The sequence below is a fragment of the Capsicum annuum genome, chromosome 3, assembly GCF_002878395.1.
Source record: "Capsicum annuum cultivar UCD-10X-F1 chromosome 3, UCD10Xv1.1, whole genome shotgun sequence".
Classification (NCBI taxonomy): Eukaryota; Viridiplantae; Streptophyta; class Magnoliopsida; order Solanales; family Solanaceae; genus Capsicum; species Capsicum annuum.
Genome location: NC_061113.1, coordinates 98,412,042 through 98,429,499, shown reverse-complemented (window position 1 = coordinate 98,429,499; position 17,458 = coordinate 98,412,042). Strand labels below are relative to the sequence as shown.

At 36.2% G+C, this 17,458-nt stretch overlaps 1 protein-coding gene across 4 annotated transcripts; it reads right to left on the bottom strand.

The window, feature by feature from the left end:
• Positions 1-396: 396 nt before the first annotated feature.
• LOC107863636 (protein FAM133B) lies at positions 397-16,805 on the bottom strand. Of its 4 annotated transcripts, XM_047408196.1 has the most exons (7): positions 16,603-16,805; positions 16,174-16,274; positions 14,122-14,223; positions 13,223-13,364; positions 13,047-13,093; positions 1,395-1,634; positions 397-669 (listed from the first exon to the last, which is right to left on the bottom strand). In XM_047408196.1, the coding sequence occupies exons 2-6, from the start codon at positions 16,258-16,260 to the stop codon at positions 1,410-1,412; spliced, it is 603 nt and encodes a 200-aa protein (XP_047264152.1). In that variant the 5' UTR covers positions 16,261-16,274; positions 16,603-16,805; the 3' UTR covers positions 397-669; positions 1,395-1,409. The 4 variants fall into 4 exon arrangements, with proteins under 4 accessions (XP_047264152.1, XP_016565143.1, XP_016565144.1 ...); XM_016709657.2 differs by having other exon boundaries at positions 16,174-16,729; XM_016709658.2 differs by lacking the exon at positions 397-669 and having other exon boundaries at positions 1,158-1,634.
• Positions 16,806-17,458: the final 653 nt, after the last annotated feature.

Genomic DNA, 17,458 nt, shown 5'->3' with positions numbered 1-17,458 from the left:
GCTCTGTGGATTACTGTGGATTGGGATGGATGTTAAAGTCCTTAGATTTCTTTATGAGTTAGTTAAGTTGTCTATCTTATTATATGTTCGAAACTTAGCTCTATCTTGTTATATGTTCGAAATTCATCCGCTACTAGTTGTATTGTGTTTCAGTTGGCTAGGGTACAGGAGGTGGTCTCCGATCCTCGGTGGACTTAATATACCCATCACGGTCAGGCCCTAGTTCGGATCGTGACAAAGTATGCAAGTCTAATGTCCTATTTTAGTGAGGTGAAATTTGAATCAACCGTCTTGCCACTCAAAGTTACAACAGGCAATTACTAAATCTTATGAAATGCCGTAATTTCTGATGATTGCAAATTAAAATAAATAAATAATGAAAAATATCATACCTGATGAAGAATATGAATGGAGCTTTCAAAGTTTAACGGGAAACTTGAGTTAAATTATACAAAGAATTTGCCGTGTATATGTGCTATACTTGTACTGGGTCATCTTTGTATAATTAGGCATTAGCCTTGAATATTATTGGAACACTCATATTTAACAATACAGCAACAATTGCTTTTCAATTGTCTATTACTTACCTGTCAGAGGATCGTGAGTATTGCGTTGTTTCACCGCCTCAATATACCTAAGTCTCATTGTTGATCCCCTTGTAATAGCTTACTGTCAAATCGATTGACCACAATTAGTTAACAATATATTGATAACGTGTTATAAAATATTAAACTAAGAACAAAAAGAATGGAGAGAGAAGAGAAATTAATTCTTATTTCTCTTGACGGTCCCTGAGGAGTTTCATTACAATAAAGAATCACCCCTTTATTTATAGGGGAAAACTAACTTTGTCCCAAAAGTTGGTGTTTCTAACTTTTTCATAAATAAACATTCACTATATATGTTAATACATTTTATAACAATAGTTATATAACTCTGCAAATATTATCCTTTTATTATAATTGTGGATTGACTAACACATCTAATAATTACCGGCATGATATCTTCTCGACAATTTTATCGATACAGTTGTATATTTTCTTGAAGCTGACTAAAAGTCCACTATAATTACATCTCTTCCATTTCATTGACTTCCCAAGTCTGCAGTAGAAAAGATGTCTTTAAAAAAAATTAATTTGGCTGGGAATTAATGAGTATGAAGCAACGGTTGTCGGATATCATGAGTCTCTGACATCCACATACTTTCCAAATTGGCTTTGAATATGTGAGTAATTTTACAAATGTTTTCACTAGCAGAATTTCATTTAAAACCAGGATACAAAACTCAGTGACATAACCAAGGATCCTTGATTACATTATAATATAATAATAATAGAGTAAAAAGGATCTATCACATCCAATATCATCAGCAGCAGAAGAAAAAGTAGAATTACATGTCAAATGAGGCATTAGCTTTTCATGCTGCCAAAGAATCTAGAGAGTGGCAAAGGACCATCAGCTTCATCATCATCGCTTGTAGACTGCTTCGATCTCGACCTCGACCGGTGTTTATTTTCTTTCTTCCTTCTCTTAGACTTGGATCTTGATTTTCTCGATTCTCTATCTTCATCGTCAGAACTAGAAGATTCGGCTGATGAGCTTGAAGAGCTGGAATCGGAATATCTCCTTGAATGCTGAATCAGTTTAGGTAATATATGTGTCATTCAAATGTAGTACTCAATCACACAAGTCCATTCTGAAGATCTTCAAATATGAACTGACAGTCCAGAGAAACAACTTATAAATTCTTAACCAAATATGTACAAGTAATTAAGCAAAAAGTTATTACGTTCTCTCTAATAAGCAATATTCTCTACAAACTAAAAGCACAGTAGACATTTGCTTTACCTACTGTGGAATAAAACATTCCGTTCAATTTCTTGTACCAAGTGTTGAGCTGTATGAACAGAGAAACAATAAGCTTGGATTCACCTCTCATGGTGAATCTCCATAGCTGCAACTATAGAGAATGGAGAAATGGAAAAAGTAGAGAGAAATATTGCATTTCGATTATGATATTTGAATGAGAAAGTAGAGTATACAATCAAGTATATAGCTAGAGTTGAAGTGCCAAGCTAACTAACTAACCGACAGCTGTACTCCACTAATTCTAATCCTAACTAACTGAAGTTGTTAACTATTAACAGAAAATAATTAATTCCCTAACTATCAATCCCCCCCCCCCCCCCCAACCACACCCCCCCCCCCCCACCCCCCCCCCCCCCCCCCCCCCAAGTTGGAGGTGCAGCAAGTACAGCCAACTTGCTCAAATATCAGCAAGCTGGTTTCCAGTGGCAATGTGATGTAGAGAAATGAGACCTTCCTGTGCTTGGATCCAAGCTACAGGATGGTCTCATTTCTCTACATCACATTGATGTCGGATGGAACGAGCTGGCCTCATTTCGCTGATATTTTAACTAAGGCACTCCCATCCAAGCAAAATATCAGCGAGCTGGTTTCCAGTGGCAATGTGATGTAGGATGCAACGGTCAGCTCTTCAAACAATTTGTGCAACCAAACTAGAGCCGTCAGAATGGGCTTGGCCCTTGAGGCCGGCCCAACCCAGCCCGCTATTAGGGTTGGATTGGGTTACGATTTTTGAGCACATTTACAATTGGGGTTTATAAGCCCAGCCCAAGTCGGCCCGCTGGTCCTTGAGGCTTGGCTGAGGCTAAGTTGTGCCGGCTCGTGGGCCAAAATACTATTTGATTTAAATTAAAAATATATGAATATTGTGAAAGAAAAAGTAATAATTAAGAATAGTAGTTATTGAATAAGTTTAATATCCTACATAATATTTAACTTATTAAGTGTTATAACATAATCATCAAATATAGATGTTTCATATGTTAGTGTTATTCAATTTAAACTTAAAATTAAAAGAAAATTGTAAGCAAAAAGAATTAAAAATATAAATAGTGATTACTCAATAAATTTTACCTAGTATCTTACACAATATTTTACTCATTTAGCATTAAATGGCTAATACTAAAATTTCTAATAAAAATTCCATCCATCATAAATATAAAAATTCCATCCATCATGAGATGTTCAAACACTTGTTGCAGCTACTCAAAATCGATTGCATAACATTACCCAAATTCAAAGAGATAATATTTTTAAGTGAATTTTAAATATTATTAATTTTTGATGTATAACTTTTTTGTTATGAAATATAAAAACAAGAACAAGAAGAATAAATAGAGAGAGAAGAAGGAGACTTTTTTATTTCTATTAGAGATCATAAGATTGAGAATACAATGAACAAATTCCTCTATTTATAGGGGAAAATAATCGTAGTTTCTTATTAAAAGACAGATACTTCAAATCATGATAGATATATCAACTAGATCTTGATAGACATTCATTATAATGTAATTACATTTATAACATTTTTGATATTGTTTAACTTATTAAATTTGCATATGAATTTAGATGAATGTTGATGTTAATTAAGATAATTTACTCAATGAATTCAAATGAGTTTGACAATGTATTGGCGTTAAAAATATTATAAATCATCGTAGGATTATGTACTTCATATAATAATATTTTAGAAGTGTGAATGGATTGTCATACCTATAAGTTCAAATATAGATTGAAAAAGAAAATCTAACAAAAAATGGATATAAATAAAGGGCTAGCCCGTCCCAACCCGCAACCCTATTAGGGATGGGTTGGATCATACATTTTAAGGCCCTTTAAAGTGAAGGGACAGCCCGTCCTAGCCCATCAAATTCTTTGGCCAATGAGGCTTGGGCTGGGTTGGATTGGGCCAACCCATTTTGACAACTCTAGCCAAACTAGTTCCCCAACCACTTTTCGCAATGACTTGTATTCAGCTTCAGCTAAGGAGAGGGAAATAATTTCTTGTTTCTTCGACTTCCAGCTAATAGGTCTTTCCCCAGTAAAATAATGTACCCTGTGACTGATCTTCTAGAATCAGGGCAAGCTGCCCAGTCTGAGTCACAGTAGGCTCTCTCTCATGGTGTAATCTCCAGTATTGGAAAAGAAAATCAAAAGAGTAGGATCTCCCTTCAGGTATCTTAACATGTGGAAAGCAGCCTGCAGGTGAAGTTCTCTAGGATCTTGCATAAACTGACTTAAAAGTTGAACTCCATAAGCAATGTCCATCCTTGTGGTTGTAAGGAGTTCAACTTTCCCACAAGCTTTCTGTAGTAAGTGGGATCAGACAAAGGAACTCCTTCTTTGGCATAAAGCTTGATGTTGGGATCTAGTGGAGAACTTAAGCTAGTATACTGGTGGCAGTCAAAATCCTTTAAAAGATCCCGTGTGAACTTTCTTTGGGAAATAAGAAGACCATCATCCTTATAGAGAATTTCCAGGCCAAGAAAATAGTATATCTGACCCAAGTCCTTGATCTTGAATTGTTGGTGAAGAAATGATTTGAGACTAATGATCTATTCATGATCTGTACCGTTAAGAGTATGTCATCCACATAGATTGCAATAGAGACAACTGAAATCCCATTTTTCCTATAAAACAGGGAGTAATCATGTAAGGAATGAGTGTATCCTCTGGAACCCAATGTGTCAGCAAGTTTAGCATATCATTGCCTACTTGCTTGTTTTAAACCATAGAGAGAGATTTATTTAATTTGCAAACTAATGATGAATCAGAGATATCTAAACCAGGTGGGACGGTCATGTAAACCTCTTCATGCAAGTCACCATGAAGAAAAGAATTGTTGACATCCAATTGATATACCGCCATTTCTTCTTTGAAGCAGTAGCAAGAAGTGCCCAGACAGTTGACATTTGACAACTGGGGAAAAAGTTTCAGTATAATCAATTCCAGCATGTTGAGTGTATCCCTTCACAACCAATCTAGCCTTGAACCTCTCTACACTTCCATCAGCCTTGTACTTGATTTTATACACCCATCTACATCCTATAGCCTTCTTTCCAAGGGGTAAAGGAACTAAACTCCAAGTTTGATTGTCACGCAAAGCTTGAAGTTCTTGTATCATGGTTGTTTGCCAAGCAGGATGTATAGCTGCCTCATCATATGAAGATGGCTCATTATCAAGTGAAGCATTCATAACAAGAAGTTGACTAGTAGGATCCAGCATATCAGGAGTGATGAAAAGAGTGATGAAGAGTTTCGGGAAAAATTAGCACACAAGGAAGAGGGATCACTAGGTTGTTGTTGAGCAGACTGAGTTTGTGTAAGCTGAGGTAATGTGCAAATGTAGCCATCTAAGTATAAGGGTTTCTTATGTTCCCTATTGGACCTCCTAGGTGTTGGGACTACATGTGGTGTACAGGTTGGTTAAGAGGAGGTGCAAATGCATTAGAAGGGGATGGAGTTAGTGAGACATGAGGAGGAGTTGATGCACTTGTAGAACCTAGGCTACCCTGTACAGAGCATGGAGAAGGAAAAATAGGAGGTATAATAGAAGGACTAGATTCATCATAAAAATAAGGAGGAATAGACGCAGGAGCAAAACCAGAGGTATCAGTAGAGTAGAGGTAAAAGGGAAAATTGTCTCATAAAAACAAACATCTCTGGAAATAATAATTTTCCTTGTGGCCAGATTTAAGACTGTGCCCTTTTACTCCAAATGGATATCCTATAAAAACATGAGGGGTTGTTTTGGGATCAAACTTGGTTCTATGTTGGTTAGGTACAAGAGGGTAACATAAGTATCCAAAGCTCCTTAAAGAGAAGTAAGATGGTTTCTTGTTATATAAAGATTCAAAAAGGCATTTATTGTTGAGAAGAGTGGAAGGCAGCCTGTTAATGATAAAAGTGGTTGCAAGTACACACTCACCCCAACATTTCAAAGGTAGTTTGGATTGAAAAGAAGTGCTCGGGCTGTTTCAAGCAAATACTTATGCTTTCTTTCCACAACACCATTTTGTTGTGGCGTGTAGGGGCAACTTTTATGATGGATTATACCTTTGGAAACAAAAAAGGAAGAAATTTCTTTATTTGTAAACTCTAGACCATTATCTGTTCTAATAATCTTGATGTTGGTGTTAAACTGGTTCTCTATCATAGAAACAAAAGTTTTAATAGTCGACAAAGTATTGCTCTTGCAACTCAGTAGTTGAGTCCAAGTACATCTACTATGATCATCTACTATTGTAAGGAAATACTTGAAGCCAACATGAGTGGGTACATGATAGGGACCCCACAAGTCAAAGTGAATCAAGTCAAAAATTGCATTAGAAGTTTTGGTTTTGGCAGAGAATGGTAACCTAGTTTGTCTAGCCAAAGGGTATATGGAACAAAAGAAAGGTTGTTTGGGTGAAAAAACTGTCGGGATGGAAGATATCTTCATCATTTTTATTAAAGGGACATGTCCCAATCTGTAGTGCCACAATAGGTCAACAGAGAGTTTATGAGATACATTAGAATTCACACCAAAAACACTATCTTTATTGTTGCAAGATGAGTTATTTACACTAGGGAAGCAGGAATGGGAATGGCATTTACAAGAGACAATGTTTGCAGCATTATTGAGTGGAAAAGAAGTACCGGAAGAAAAACAAATAGATGAACTTTGAGTTTGAGAAGGAGTATTGCTTTTCTGGAGACAATCTGAGCAGAGAAAGTACAAACCATCATGGACTTTACCAATCTCCAGAGGCCTCTAGAGAGGGGGCCTCCAGTGGAGAAGAAACATCAGAAAATGAAATAATGCACTTAAGATGCAGTGCTAGGGAATTAATTGAAACAAGATTGTATTTAAAAGAAGGTACAAAGAGGACTTTTGAGGGTAATTCCGGAACCAAGTGTCACATTTCCAATTTGAGTCAACTTAACTCTATAACCATTAGGTAATCTAATTAACATAGGATAGGGCAGGTGTGATATATTGGAAAGAATTGTTTTGTCAGAAGTCATATGGTGTGTGGCTCTCGAGTCTAAAATCCACAAGTCAGATCTTGCTATGAAACATCCACAAGATAATTTGTCAAAATCAATAGATGAGCTACAAGCAACAATACCTGCAAAGTGCACACTTGCACCAGTAGTGGTGTTAAAGTTTTCATCAGCACTGTTGTTCATTTGAAACTGCTTCAACAGGTTAGCTATCTATCCATATTGCTCTTTAGATAGACCAAGGTTTTGAGTATCTCTTTGTGGAACACAATCTTCAATTCCCTCCATTGATTCATTAGATGAAAATCCATGGATTGCATTAGCTGCAACACCTTTCCCTTTGTTGTTGTAATTGTAGTTTTTCCCTTATGTTAATTTTGATACTTTGGATTGTATCCTGGATCCCTTTGATTGATGAAATTCTGGTTATATTGACCTTGCTTCTGCGGGTATCCATGTAATTTGTAGAACTTGTCTTTGGTATGGCCATGTTTCTTACAATACTCACAAAACAATCTAGAGTAGTTGGTGCCAATGAGTTGATTATTGTTAGCAGTAAAGTTTGTCTTGAATTGTTGTCCTACCCCTATGTACTAACATTCATTGCACTGGACTCCCCAAGAATTTGGTCATGTGGTTTTATTTCTCTAACTCGCTTCTTGCACAATTAAAGCAAAAGCCTGTCCCATAGTAGGTAGGGGGTCATCATCAGTATGCTACCCCTGATTACAATGTACTGCTCATTTAATCCCATGAGAAATTGTATGAGTCGTCGTTCTTGCTCCGCCTTATGCATGGATTCCTTGGATCCACAGACGCAATCACAACTACATAGATTAGTGAAAATCAGATTGCTCAATTCTTCCCAGAGCCTCTTCATTTTGGTACATTTTGGTATAGTAGCCAGTGACATCAAGTGTACCTTGACTCAAATCACTGATCTCCTTTTGGATTTGGTAAAGTTTAACCCCACTCATTTGATCATACCTATCAGCCAATTCTGACCACAACTCCAGGGAATCAAACTCATACTCAACACTATCTGCAATTTCCTTAGACAAGGAATTCAATATCCACAATGTGACCATATCGTCACATCTTTCCCATTGATGACATAGAGGAGGCTTCGAATCGGGCTTCTTACATTCACCATTGATAAAACCTAGTTTATTTTTAACAGAAAGGGCTCTCAGAACTCCTCGTTTCCACGATCTATAACCAGTTCTATCGAATACGAACAGAACAAGAGAAGTACCAGCTCCATCAGATGGATGGATGTAAAGAGGGCTATTTGCATCAATTGTAGTTTCAGTATTATTACCAGCAGTGCCAGAACTAACACTCTGTTCACCTATTTCCACCATTGAAGATGAGAAGCAAAACGCAGAGAAAAGCCCCAAATATATCGAAATCGAATGGTACCAGTGACAATCTACGATTTCAAATTGCAGAGTGAGTCCAAAATATATCGAAAATGAACGGTGAATTGACAAACTACAATGTCAAATTGCAGAGAAATACACAATTTATCAAGAACAAATGAAGAAAAACGGAGAATTGCACCTTGCATGCGAGATACAAGTATGGCGATTGAAGAGATTGGGGATTATGAGCATGGAGGAATCTCCCTATGCTCTAATACCATGTTAAGCTGTATGGACAGAGAAACAATAAGCTTGGATTCACCTCTCATGGTGAATCTCCATAGCTGCAACTGTAGAGAATGGAGAAATGGAAAAAGTAGAGAGAGAAATATTGCATTTCGATTATGATACTTGAATGAGAAAGTAGAGAGTACAATCAAGTATTATATAGCTAGAGTTAAAGTGCTAAGCTAACTAACTAACTGACAGCTGTACTCCACTAATTCTAATCCTAACTAACTGAAGTTGTTAACTATTAACAGAAAATAATTAATTCCCTAACTAATTGCTAACTAATTATCAATACTAAGACCTAAAAGGTACACTAAGAATCTTTCCGAATCAAGTAACCTATGCATGATATTTAATTTAGGTCATGATTTGTGAGGATTTGAAAATTGGAAAATACATCTACCATTTCCCTCAATTAGATGCACACTGGAAATATAGATATCTGTCTCACACAGAACTTTCAAGAAAGGAAAAATAAACTCCCAAAAATCCAAAAATCCAAAACTTACGTTCAGAAAAAGGTCCTCTCTGTTTATACTTATCTACTACTATAAATAGCCTTTTCAATGTGTTCTTCTTATCATAAAACCTTAAAGCAAAATGAATTTCGGATGAAAGAAATGACGGGCAGCTGTATCAGTTGGGTGCAGATCAAGTAATGAATAGTTGCGAGAGGCAGATGTGGTGCAGAGGGTGAAATGAAGATGAGTAAGATAGTGGATGAAAGGGGGGAGTCGGGCCCAAAACAGGGAAATAACAAATGCTTGACAGGAGGGAGAAGAAAGGAATTTATGAAGATGAGTTGGGACGAAGATTATTGGGTCCAGAAAGTTCATGCTGAATTTGAATTTGGAAGTGGACAGGAAATCCATGGTTTATTGGCAGAGATTTGACAATGTTTCTTATCTAGACAGCGGGAGGAGACACTTCCATGGGAAGTCCAGATTCCCTTTCCCCCACTCACACTAAACCATATACCCATCATGCTAGATGGTAGTAGGATGGAAGAGTTCGAAAACCTTTTCAGATTTGAAAATATGTGGTAGAAGGCACACAAGATTTTTTTTTTTTTAAGGTAGTCGAAGGCACGCAACAAAGGGGAATTGGTGGAGAAGTTGATTAAGTCCACGGACACCCACACTTCACCTTAGCAGGGAGTTGAATCTATTAGAATTGACTGAAGGAGGAATAATGAAGTGTTTCGGTGGGTAGAAATAAAGCTAAGGGCTCTGATGAACGAACTGCGAGAGTTAGAAATGAAATAAGTAAAGTGGATTTAAACTAGCAAGAGAAAATGAAAAGGTGGAGGGGGAGTTGGCAAATATGACAACTGGCCAAGAGATCAAAACTAACAGTGCTGTGGCTAAAAGAGGGTGACTGTGTCTGCCACGTTAACTTTCCATTAATTAACTAAAGCTATGAGAAGAATTTTCTTTTTTTTTTTGGACGTAATTGAGGTGGAGAAACAATGTATGAGGAAAAAGAGGAAGCAAGAGAGTTATTAAGGACTTCCATATACAATTATGTAAGGAGGTGGAGAGGTGATCAAAATTCGGAGTGAGGTTTAGCAACAAGGGGGAAAATAAGAGAGTGCCTCAGATAAAGTTCTCGGAGGAGGAAGTATTGATGGCAATTAAGGGCTATACAGAGGACAAAGGGCAAACTATCAGGCCCTGATGGCTTCACAAGTTCTTTTGTCAATGTTGAAGACTAATTAAAGAAGACATCATGAATGCAATAACGCATTTCCATTCTACATGAAAATTTGAGAAGAGTACTAATTCTTTTTGAAGCTGGAAAACAAAATCTGAAAACAGAAAACCAAGTTTAAATTGCATATTGGACACGGCAAACAATATCAAGGATTTCAGAGCTAGAGTGCTTTCCTTAAACTTAAGGCCGTCGATAGCACCATGTCAATAACACAGATACTTACACAGAAGGGAAAAAGGACAGTAGATGATTTTTTTGATAGCAAATAAGCTAGTGAACTGAAGAATGAAAAATAGGAGGCGACACTTTGCAAGTTGAATTTAGACAAGGCATATGGACGAGCTGTGAAATGAAAAAAACTGGCTTCGGGGACAAATGAAGACCATACATCCAATTTTGCATATCCATGGTCAAGTTCTCAGCTTTGGTCAACGGAAACCCAACAGATCTCTTCAAGTTCAAACATTTATGACAAGGAGATCCTTTATCTTCAAGGTTGTTCACTTTAGTGATGGTAGCTTCTCCTATCATGATGATGAATGAAGTGGTAATTGATAGTTATCTGAGGGGGGGATTCAGCCCGGGAAAGGAAGGATGGTAAACAAATCTCTCATTGTTATTTGCGGATGATACACTTCTGCTATGTGATGCGAAGTTGATCAATTCGACAATTGAAGAAATACTATTATGATTTCAAGCAGTGCCAGTTTGGAGATAAACCTTAAGAATTGTGAGATCATAACAGTGAAAGAGGTGAAAAACTTCGAAACTTTAGCAAACTTTCACAGGTGTACAATGCCTCCCTTCTGACTACTTATTTGGTTTCTCATTGGGTGCAAGACACAAGAAGAGAGCGGCATGGAATGCAGCGATGAAGAAAGCGGAGATGAGGTTAACAAAATGGTATAAGGGAAACATATCAAAAGGGGAGGGAGACACTGCCTAAGAACACTTTGTCCAAAAATTTGACCTCTTCTATTTAATGTAATGACAATCATCGCAGAAAAGCTAAAGAAATTGGAAAGAAACTTCTTACGGGACTCAAAAGGGTAAATAAAAGAGTTTAATTTGGCTATTGAAATTACTTACTGCCCCTATGAAGGTGACGGGTTCAAGAGATAGAAGACTTGAGGATATTCAATAGTGTCTTACTAAGCAAATGGATGTCGAGGTATTGCATATAGAATCAAGCATTATAGAGAAAGATTATTGTCAACAAATATGAAAAATAAGAGGGTGGAGGATTGATCAAATGAACACATCGAATGGTGTGGGCGGTGCTAGTGTGTACATTAAGATTTAAGGGTCCGGACGAATCCAATAACTTTGGTCCAAAGTATATATGTGTATTAATAATCCATTGGATATGTACAAACTGTTAATTTAGAACCTAGTAACATAAAAGTATTAGAATCCGAACCCATAAATTTCAAGTCTTGGCTCCGCCTCTGTGTATCCCTATGAAGAGCACAACATAAGGATGGGAGAACTTCTATAGAGATGTCATGTCACACTTGAGGCATATAAGGGAACCACAGTTAGTTTCTGGAATGAAGGATTATATGGTGATAACCTTTTACATGAACTATCCAACTACCTTTAGATAACAACAGTAGCAAGACGACGGCATCAGCAGTGCAGATTGGCAAGGAACGGGAAGATATAGTAATACAGACTTGTAATGTTAGAAGAAGACATGCAAGACTAAAAAATTGAAGGAATACCAGTTGGAATAGCTGGTCTTCCGCAGTATATCCAATACATTTTATACAACTGCCACCTACTACCACCAGCAGGTACCAGTTAACTCTATCCATCAAGGATAGGACAGATGGAAAGAAATCACCTAGTGGTTTAGTGGTTTTGTCTCTACTGGAATTTGAACCTACAACCTCATGATTCTCAACCCACTTCATGGACCATTAGGCCACACCCTTGGGTATAAATTTACTCTCTTAATCTATCATTTTGAAATTTCATCATGCCATATACAGGTGGAGTTGTAAGCATTTATACCAATTACAGTGAACTGGTAAACATGCTACAGTGGATATTCTTATAAGATGCACACAGCTCAGGTTAACATGATAACAGGGAGACTCAAGAATCCTTTAAATCCCATTACTAATTCTGCTCAAGGATTCATTCTGCAACAAGTGAAAGCATTGAGGACAGACGAAATTCTTTATATCACCTGAAACTATAAATTCTTACTCTTTTGGTCTCCTTTGGCCACAGTATACTTGAGTTAAAGGGCTTAATGAAAACTAGAAGGTGCTACTACAAAGATGGAGACAGGCAGGAGGACCTGGCCATAAGATGGAAGTAAAAGACCCCAAGTACCAATGCCCCAACCCACAAACCCTTAATTAAAGAATAAAGACTTCGAATCTTAACACCAGCGGAACCCATAATTGACCAAAAATGGGATCAACTGATTCTTACTGAAGATAAGTGGGTATTTGCACTTTTTACTAGGGGTTCACTGTTTTAAGTTACATAAACTATTCTTCTATTAGAATAATTACAGAATAAGTTCTAATCCCAGAAACAGCAATTGGTTTCATTATTTATGCATGCAAGTTATATGGTATCAAGCAAGACAATGCAGGTTAGCTAGAAACTTAAAAGTTTAGGATAGCAAAACCAATGGAATTCAAACTCTTTAAATATTGATTATTTTAATTTTGAGAAGGAAACACAAATATTGATGTTTGTTTTATGGTATAAAAAGACAACAATGCATAATCCAACAAAGATTGTAGTAAACTCGTTTCATTCTCATGAGCAAAGAAAAGAAGAGTCTAGATTAAACAAAATCTTCACCTTTCTCTTTTTGCAACTATGTTTCTTTATATCTTTGTCCTTCTTATCTGCAAGAATTCATTTCACCATCAAGAAAGAAATAATTTAAGTGGACTAGAAATTTGACACACATTAAAGATATAAAATAACTAAAAGAAGAAGAATTGACTCTGTTCAGCAATTTCAGAACATTTTACCCTTTTTGCGACTGTGGTTACTGCTGGAATGATTCCTTCCCTGAGAGAGCTTGCTGGCCCTTTCAGCATCTAGTTGAGCCCTGTATTCCCTCATCATTTTATCTTTGTCTGCTTCTAGCTCTCCTTTTCTCACTTCTTCTTCCTAAATGAGCATCATTAGTATTATGCATCTCCAAAATAACACACAAAGTGGGGAAAAAAAGCTTCAACATCAAGAAACAATAGTGACACAAGAGCCAATTTTAATTGATGATCCAGAATTAGTATCCCTCAACCCTGAAAAAAGAAAAGGAAGCTTCGAATATACAATTTTTGGAGAAAAAATCATACGCAAAAATCCATAACTTCCAACAACCAGGTCGCTAGTAACAGCTGAAAAATAGCATTGTCTAGTGGTCAATGTAGTGGGTGCAGCCCTGGAGACCGAGATTCAAATCCTAGCAGAAAAAGTTTATGCAATTACTTGCTAGCTGTAAATTACTTGCTAGTTGTACTAAACCACCTAGTGACTAAAGCAAGACCCTCTAAAGACATTCTGCATCTTGGAATTGTTCCGCTTTATGCAGGGATAGTGGTGTTGGCAAAATATCAAGCATTAATATACCATAACCAAGCATACTTACTTCAGCTTTTCCTATCATTCTTCAAGGTTCACTTCTTAAGTGTTGTCATTCTACCATCACATATCTCTACAATCATTTAAGCCAATCACAATAATGCTTATGAAACAAATTCAACCATTTTTCTTATATAACTGTAATTCGATTTAACAACTACATTGTACAACATTTTCTTTAGCTTCAGAAAGAAACAAACTGATCAAGAATGAAGTCATGCAGTCCAAGTAACCAATATTATGTAAACCCTCCTATGACCATCAAGGTGGTTGAGTATGCTACCTTCTGTTTCTTTTTGAACTCTTCCCAGGTAACTGTATGGGAAGTTTTGAGGCTTGCCAAACGAGCAGCATGCCACTCTGGTGTATGAAAAGAACCATCCACCTGCGACAGTCCTCATCAGACGAAGCACAAGAAACAAGTAAATAGAAAAAGTAAGCTCAATTATATCAAATCTAAGAAAAAAGTTGAAGAAAAACATAAGCGCCACAAATACAAACAAAGAGAATTATAAACACTACTCAGAATTAGTAAGACTTTAATTGTCTTACACAGTCAATGAAATGAGTAATTATTTTTCCTATCTTTTACCATCATGAAGTTTGATCAAAGACTTCAACTTGCAATTTCTAACATAGGGTGTGTTTGGTTTGAAGGAAAACACTTTCCAGAAAATATTTTCTAGTTTTCTTATGTTTGGTTGGCTTATATGTTTTGGAAAATGTTTTCCAAATCAACTTATTTTCCTTAAATCTATGGAAAATGACTTCCCTTCAAAAAGTAAGGAAAACATTTTCCAAAACTCTCTTTCAACCTCACTTTAAAGTTGAAATGTTCATACAATTCTCAAAATCATCTACCCCGCCCCCAATATCCTATCACCCCGACACCACGCCTACCCCTACCCCCACCCTCCACCCCAAAATTCAATTGTTTTAAAAAGTATTTCAAAAAATTTTCTTAGTCCATCCACTACCCCCACCCCACCCCTACCCCTACCAGCCCCCCTTCCAAAAACAATATCTATATTTTATTAAAAAATTCAAACTTTTCTCTTACCTCCCACCCCTATCCCCCCCCCCCCTTACCAGCCCCCTCTCCCATCCCACCCCCCACCCCACCCCACCCCAACCTAAAAAAGAAAAAATTAAATTTATTTTTAAAAATTTTCAATTTTTTTCTTCCCTCACTCCCTTACCCTGACCCCTAGCTCCTACTAACCCCCCACCAATTTTTTAAATTTTTTTTTAACAAAAAAAATTCAAAACTTTTTCTTACCCCACCCCTACTGCCTATTCTGACACCACCACCCAACCGCCTACCAATCCTTTTCCAAAAAAAGGATTTTATTTTTAAAAAAGGATTCTAAAATGTATTTTTATGCTTTAGTTAAACACTAAAATGTATTTTTTGAAAAATATTTTTTCATTCACCAACCAAATACTAGAAAATATTTTCCGGAAAATATTTTTCATCCACCAACCAAACATAAGAAAACAAGTAAGAAATCAACTTGTTTTTCAAGAAAACATTTTCTAGGAAAATATTTTCCATGGAAAACATTTCCCTTCATACCAAACACACCCATAGAGTTTGTTCGATATGGTTATTTACTCACATTTTCAATAATTGGTATCTTCAAATGGGGAGGATGCTCTCTCAAAAGAAAATTATTTTTTTAAACCAAAATAGAGAAAATGTTGTCCGCACTTCTTGGTAAAAGTAATTTTCCTATACAAGTACCCCAACTCTTTCTCCATATCACTTACTCCAATCAACACTAAGACATCGTTTTCAACCTTCATATCCAAAAATACAACAACAACAAACCCAGTGTACTCCCACCAAGTGGGGTCTGGGGAGGGTAAAAAGTACGCAGTCCATACCGCTACCTCCGAAGAAGTAGAGAGGTTGTTTCCGAAAGTATTTTCAAAAAACTATCCTTATACATTAACCCACATATGTACGCTTAACATAAGTCACCAACTTCTAAACCAACCAAACACTGCAAATAGAAAATAATTTTCCAGTGTAAAATATTTTCCACCAAAAACATGTCCTACGCAGAACATTTTCTGCCTCACCAACCAACTTAAAGCAGACAATTTAACACAATTAACCATCACGTACAAAAATAAAGATAAAATAAAATCTAGAAAATCTCATAAAGCAATAACCATAGGCAAAAAAAGAACTAAAATTATTAAATGAAACACAACTATTAAGAAAATAAAACTGCACACATAGATTTTCCTATTTTACAACCAAATATATTTTCAAAAAAAAAAGGGAATGAAGTTTAACTGAAATAGAATAGTGTGAAAAGGGACGAACCATTCCATCATCAACTTCATCAGGTCCAGCTGAGCTAGAACCCAGCCTAGCTCGCTGCATAGCTTTGTAAGCTTGATTTTTTCCCATTCGTTTACTTTTGGCTTCAAAATCAAAAGCCCAGTTTAGAAAAAAAAAAAAGACTTATTGGTTGCGCAGAGAGAATATATAAAGGAAGATCTTGGGGAAAATTTATAGGTTTTGCTGTAGGGTGGACTTTGGGATGAAAGGGTTTTATATCAAACACACGATAAACAACAGATTGGTATAGATCTTATTTTCCATGAGGACAAAAACCACTCCCTCGGATATTGGTTCATGGGTTTGCGGACCCGAATTGGATTCGGTTGGTTCGTGGGTTTCAGCTACAGTACTTTTGGGCTTTTTGTGGCCCATATGTTTAAAAAATGGCAATTCTAAGGAAAAACTTACTCCGGTGTCCTAAACCACCGCCGAGTGAAGGGAACAAATATCTATGTTTAGGTCGCCGTTTAATTGCACCCAATGATGAAACAAGTTTGCAAGTTTATTCTTTTTAGGAACAACTTCAAAAGTATATTACTGAAGATAAAAATCATGTCTAACTTCGAACATTTGTGTTGGAAGGACAGCGTAGTATATCATGCTTCAATTCAATTTTGACGCAACAGATATAAAATATCTTATAAAAATAGAATATCATATTAATGTCTCATTATTATTTTTTAGACCAATTTACATAATTAACTCGAACAATAATTAAAAGAAATAATCAACTTATATAGATTAAAATAATAAATGCATGTGTCAGCTAAGCATGGCAACAAGCCCAATAGTCAAGCCTTGTGAAAAGTATGCAACTAATTTAGGATAGTTGAAATAGGGGAAAGGACATGGCATGGCTATTTTAAAAAAAAGTGGCTCATAATTGAAAAGGTGGATATGTTGTAGCTAAGAGTGTATATCGGTCGGTTCGGTTCGATTTTACGTGTTATTGATTTGGTTTATCGATTTTCGATTTTTAAATATGTAAAACAAATAACCAACCAATAAGATATTTTCTTATCGGTTTCGGTTTATTAGTTTTTGTTCCTAAACGATTTGGTTTTCGGTTTAATCAATAAGAAAATACTTATAAAATAGAAATAGTAACAACTAACATAAAAAAATGAAATCTTAATCACCGCCAAAACCTACACAATGCATTTAGTTTACAAGAACCTTCAAACTTGAACTAAATGTTAGTTAGAAAAAATTTGAATCCTAATTGTTGAAAGTTATAAATGCTTCAAACTTTTTATTACGATAA

What these genes read in the sequence shown, in the direction of transcription:
- LOC107863636 (XM_047408196.1), bottom strand. Translation starts at nt 16,260, where the DNA reads ATGGGAAAAAATCAAGCTTACAAAGCTATGCAGCGAGCTAGGCTGGGT. An exon ending in AGTTCAAAAAGAAACAGAAG is followed by an intron (nt 13,365 to 14,121) that starts GTAGCATACTCA and finishes ATGCTCATTTAG; the next exon opens with GAAGAAGAAGTGAGAAAAGG. An exon ending in TAACCACAGTCGCAAAAAGG is followed by an intron (nt 13,094 to 13,222) that starts GTAAAATGTTCT and finishes GAATTCTTGCAG; the next exon opens with ATAAGAAGGACAAAGATATA.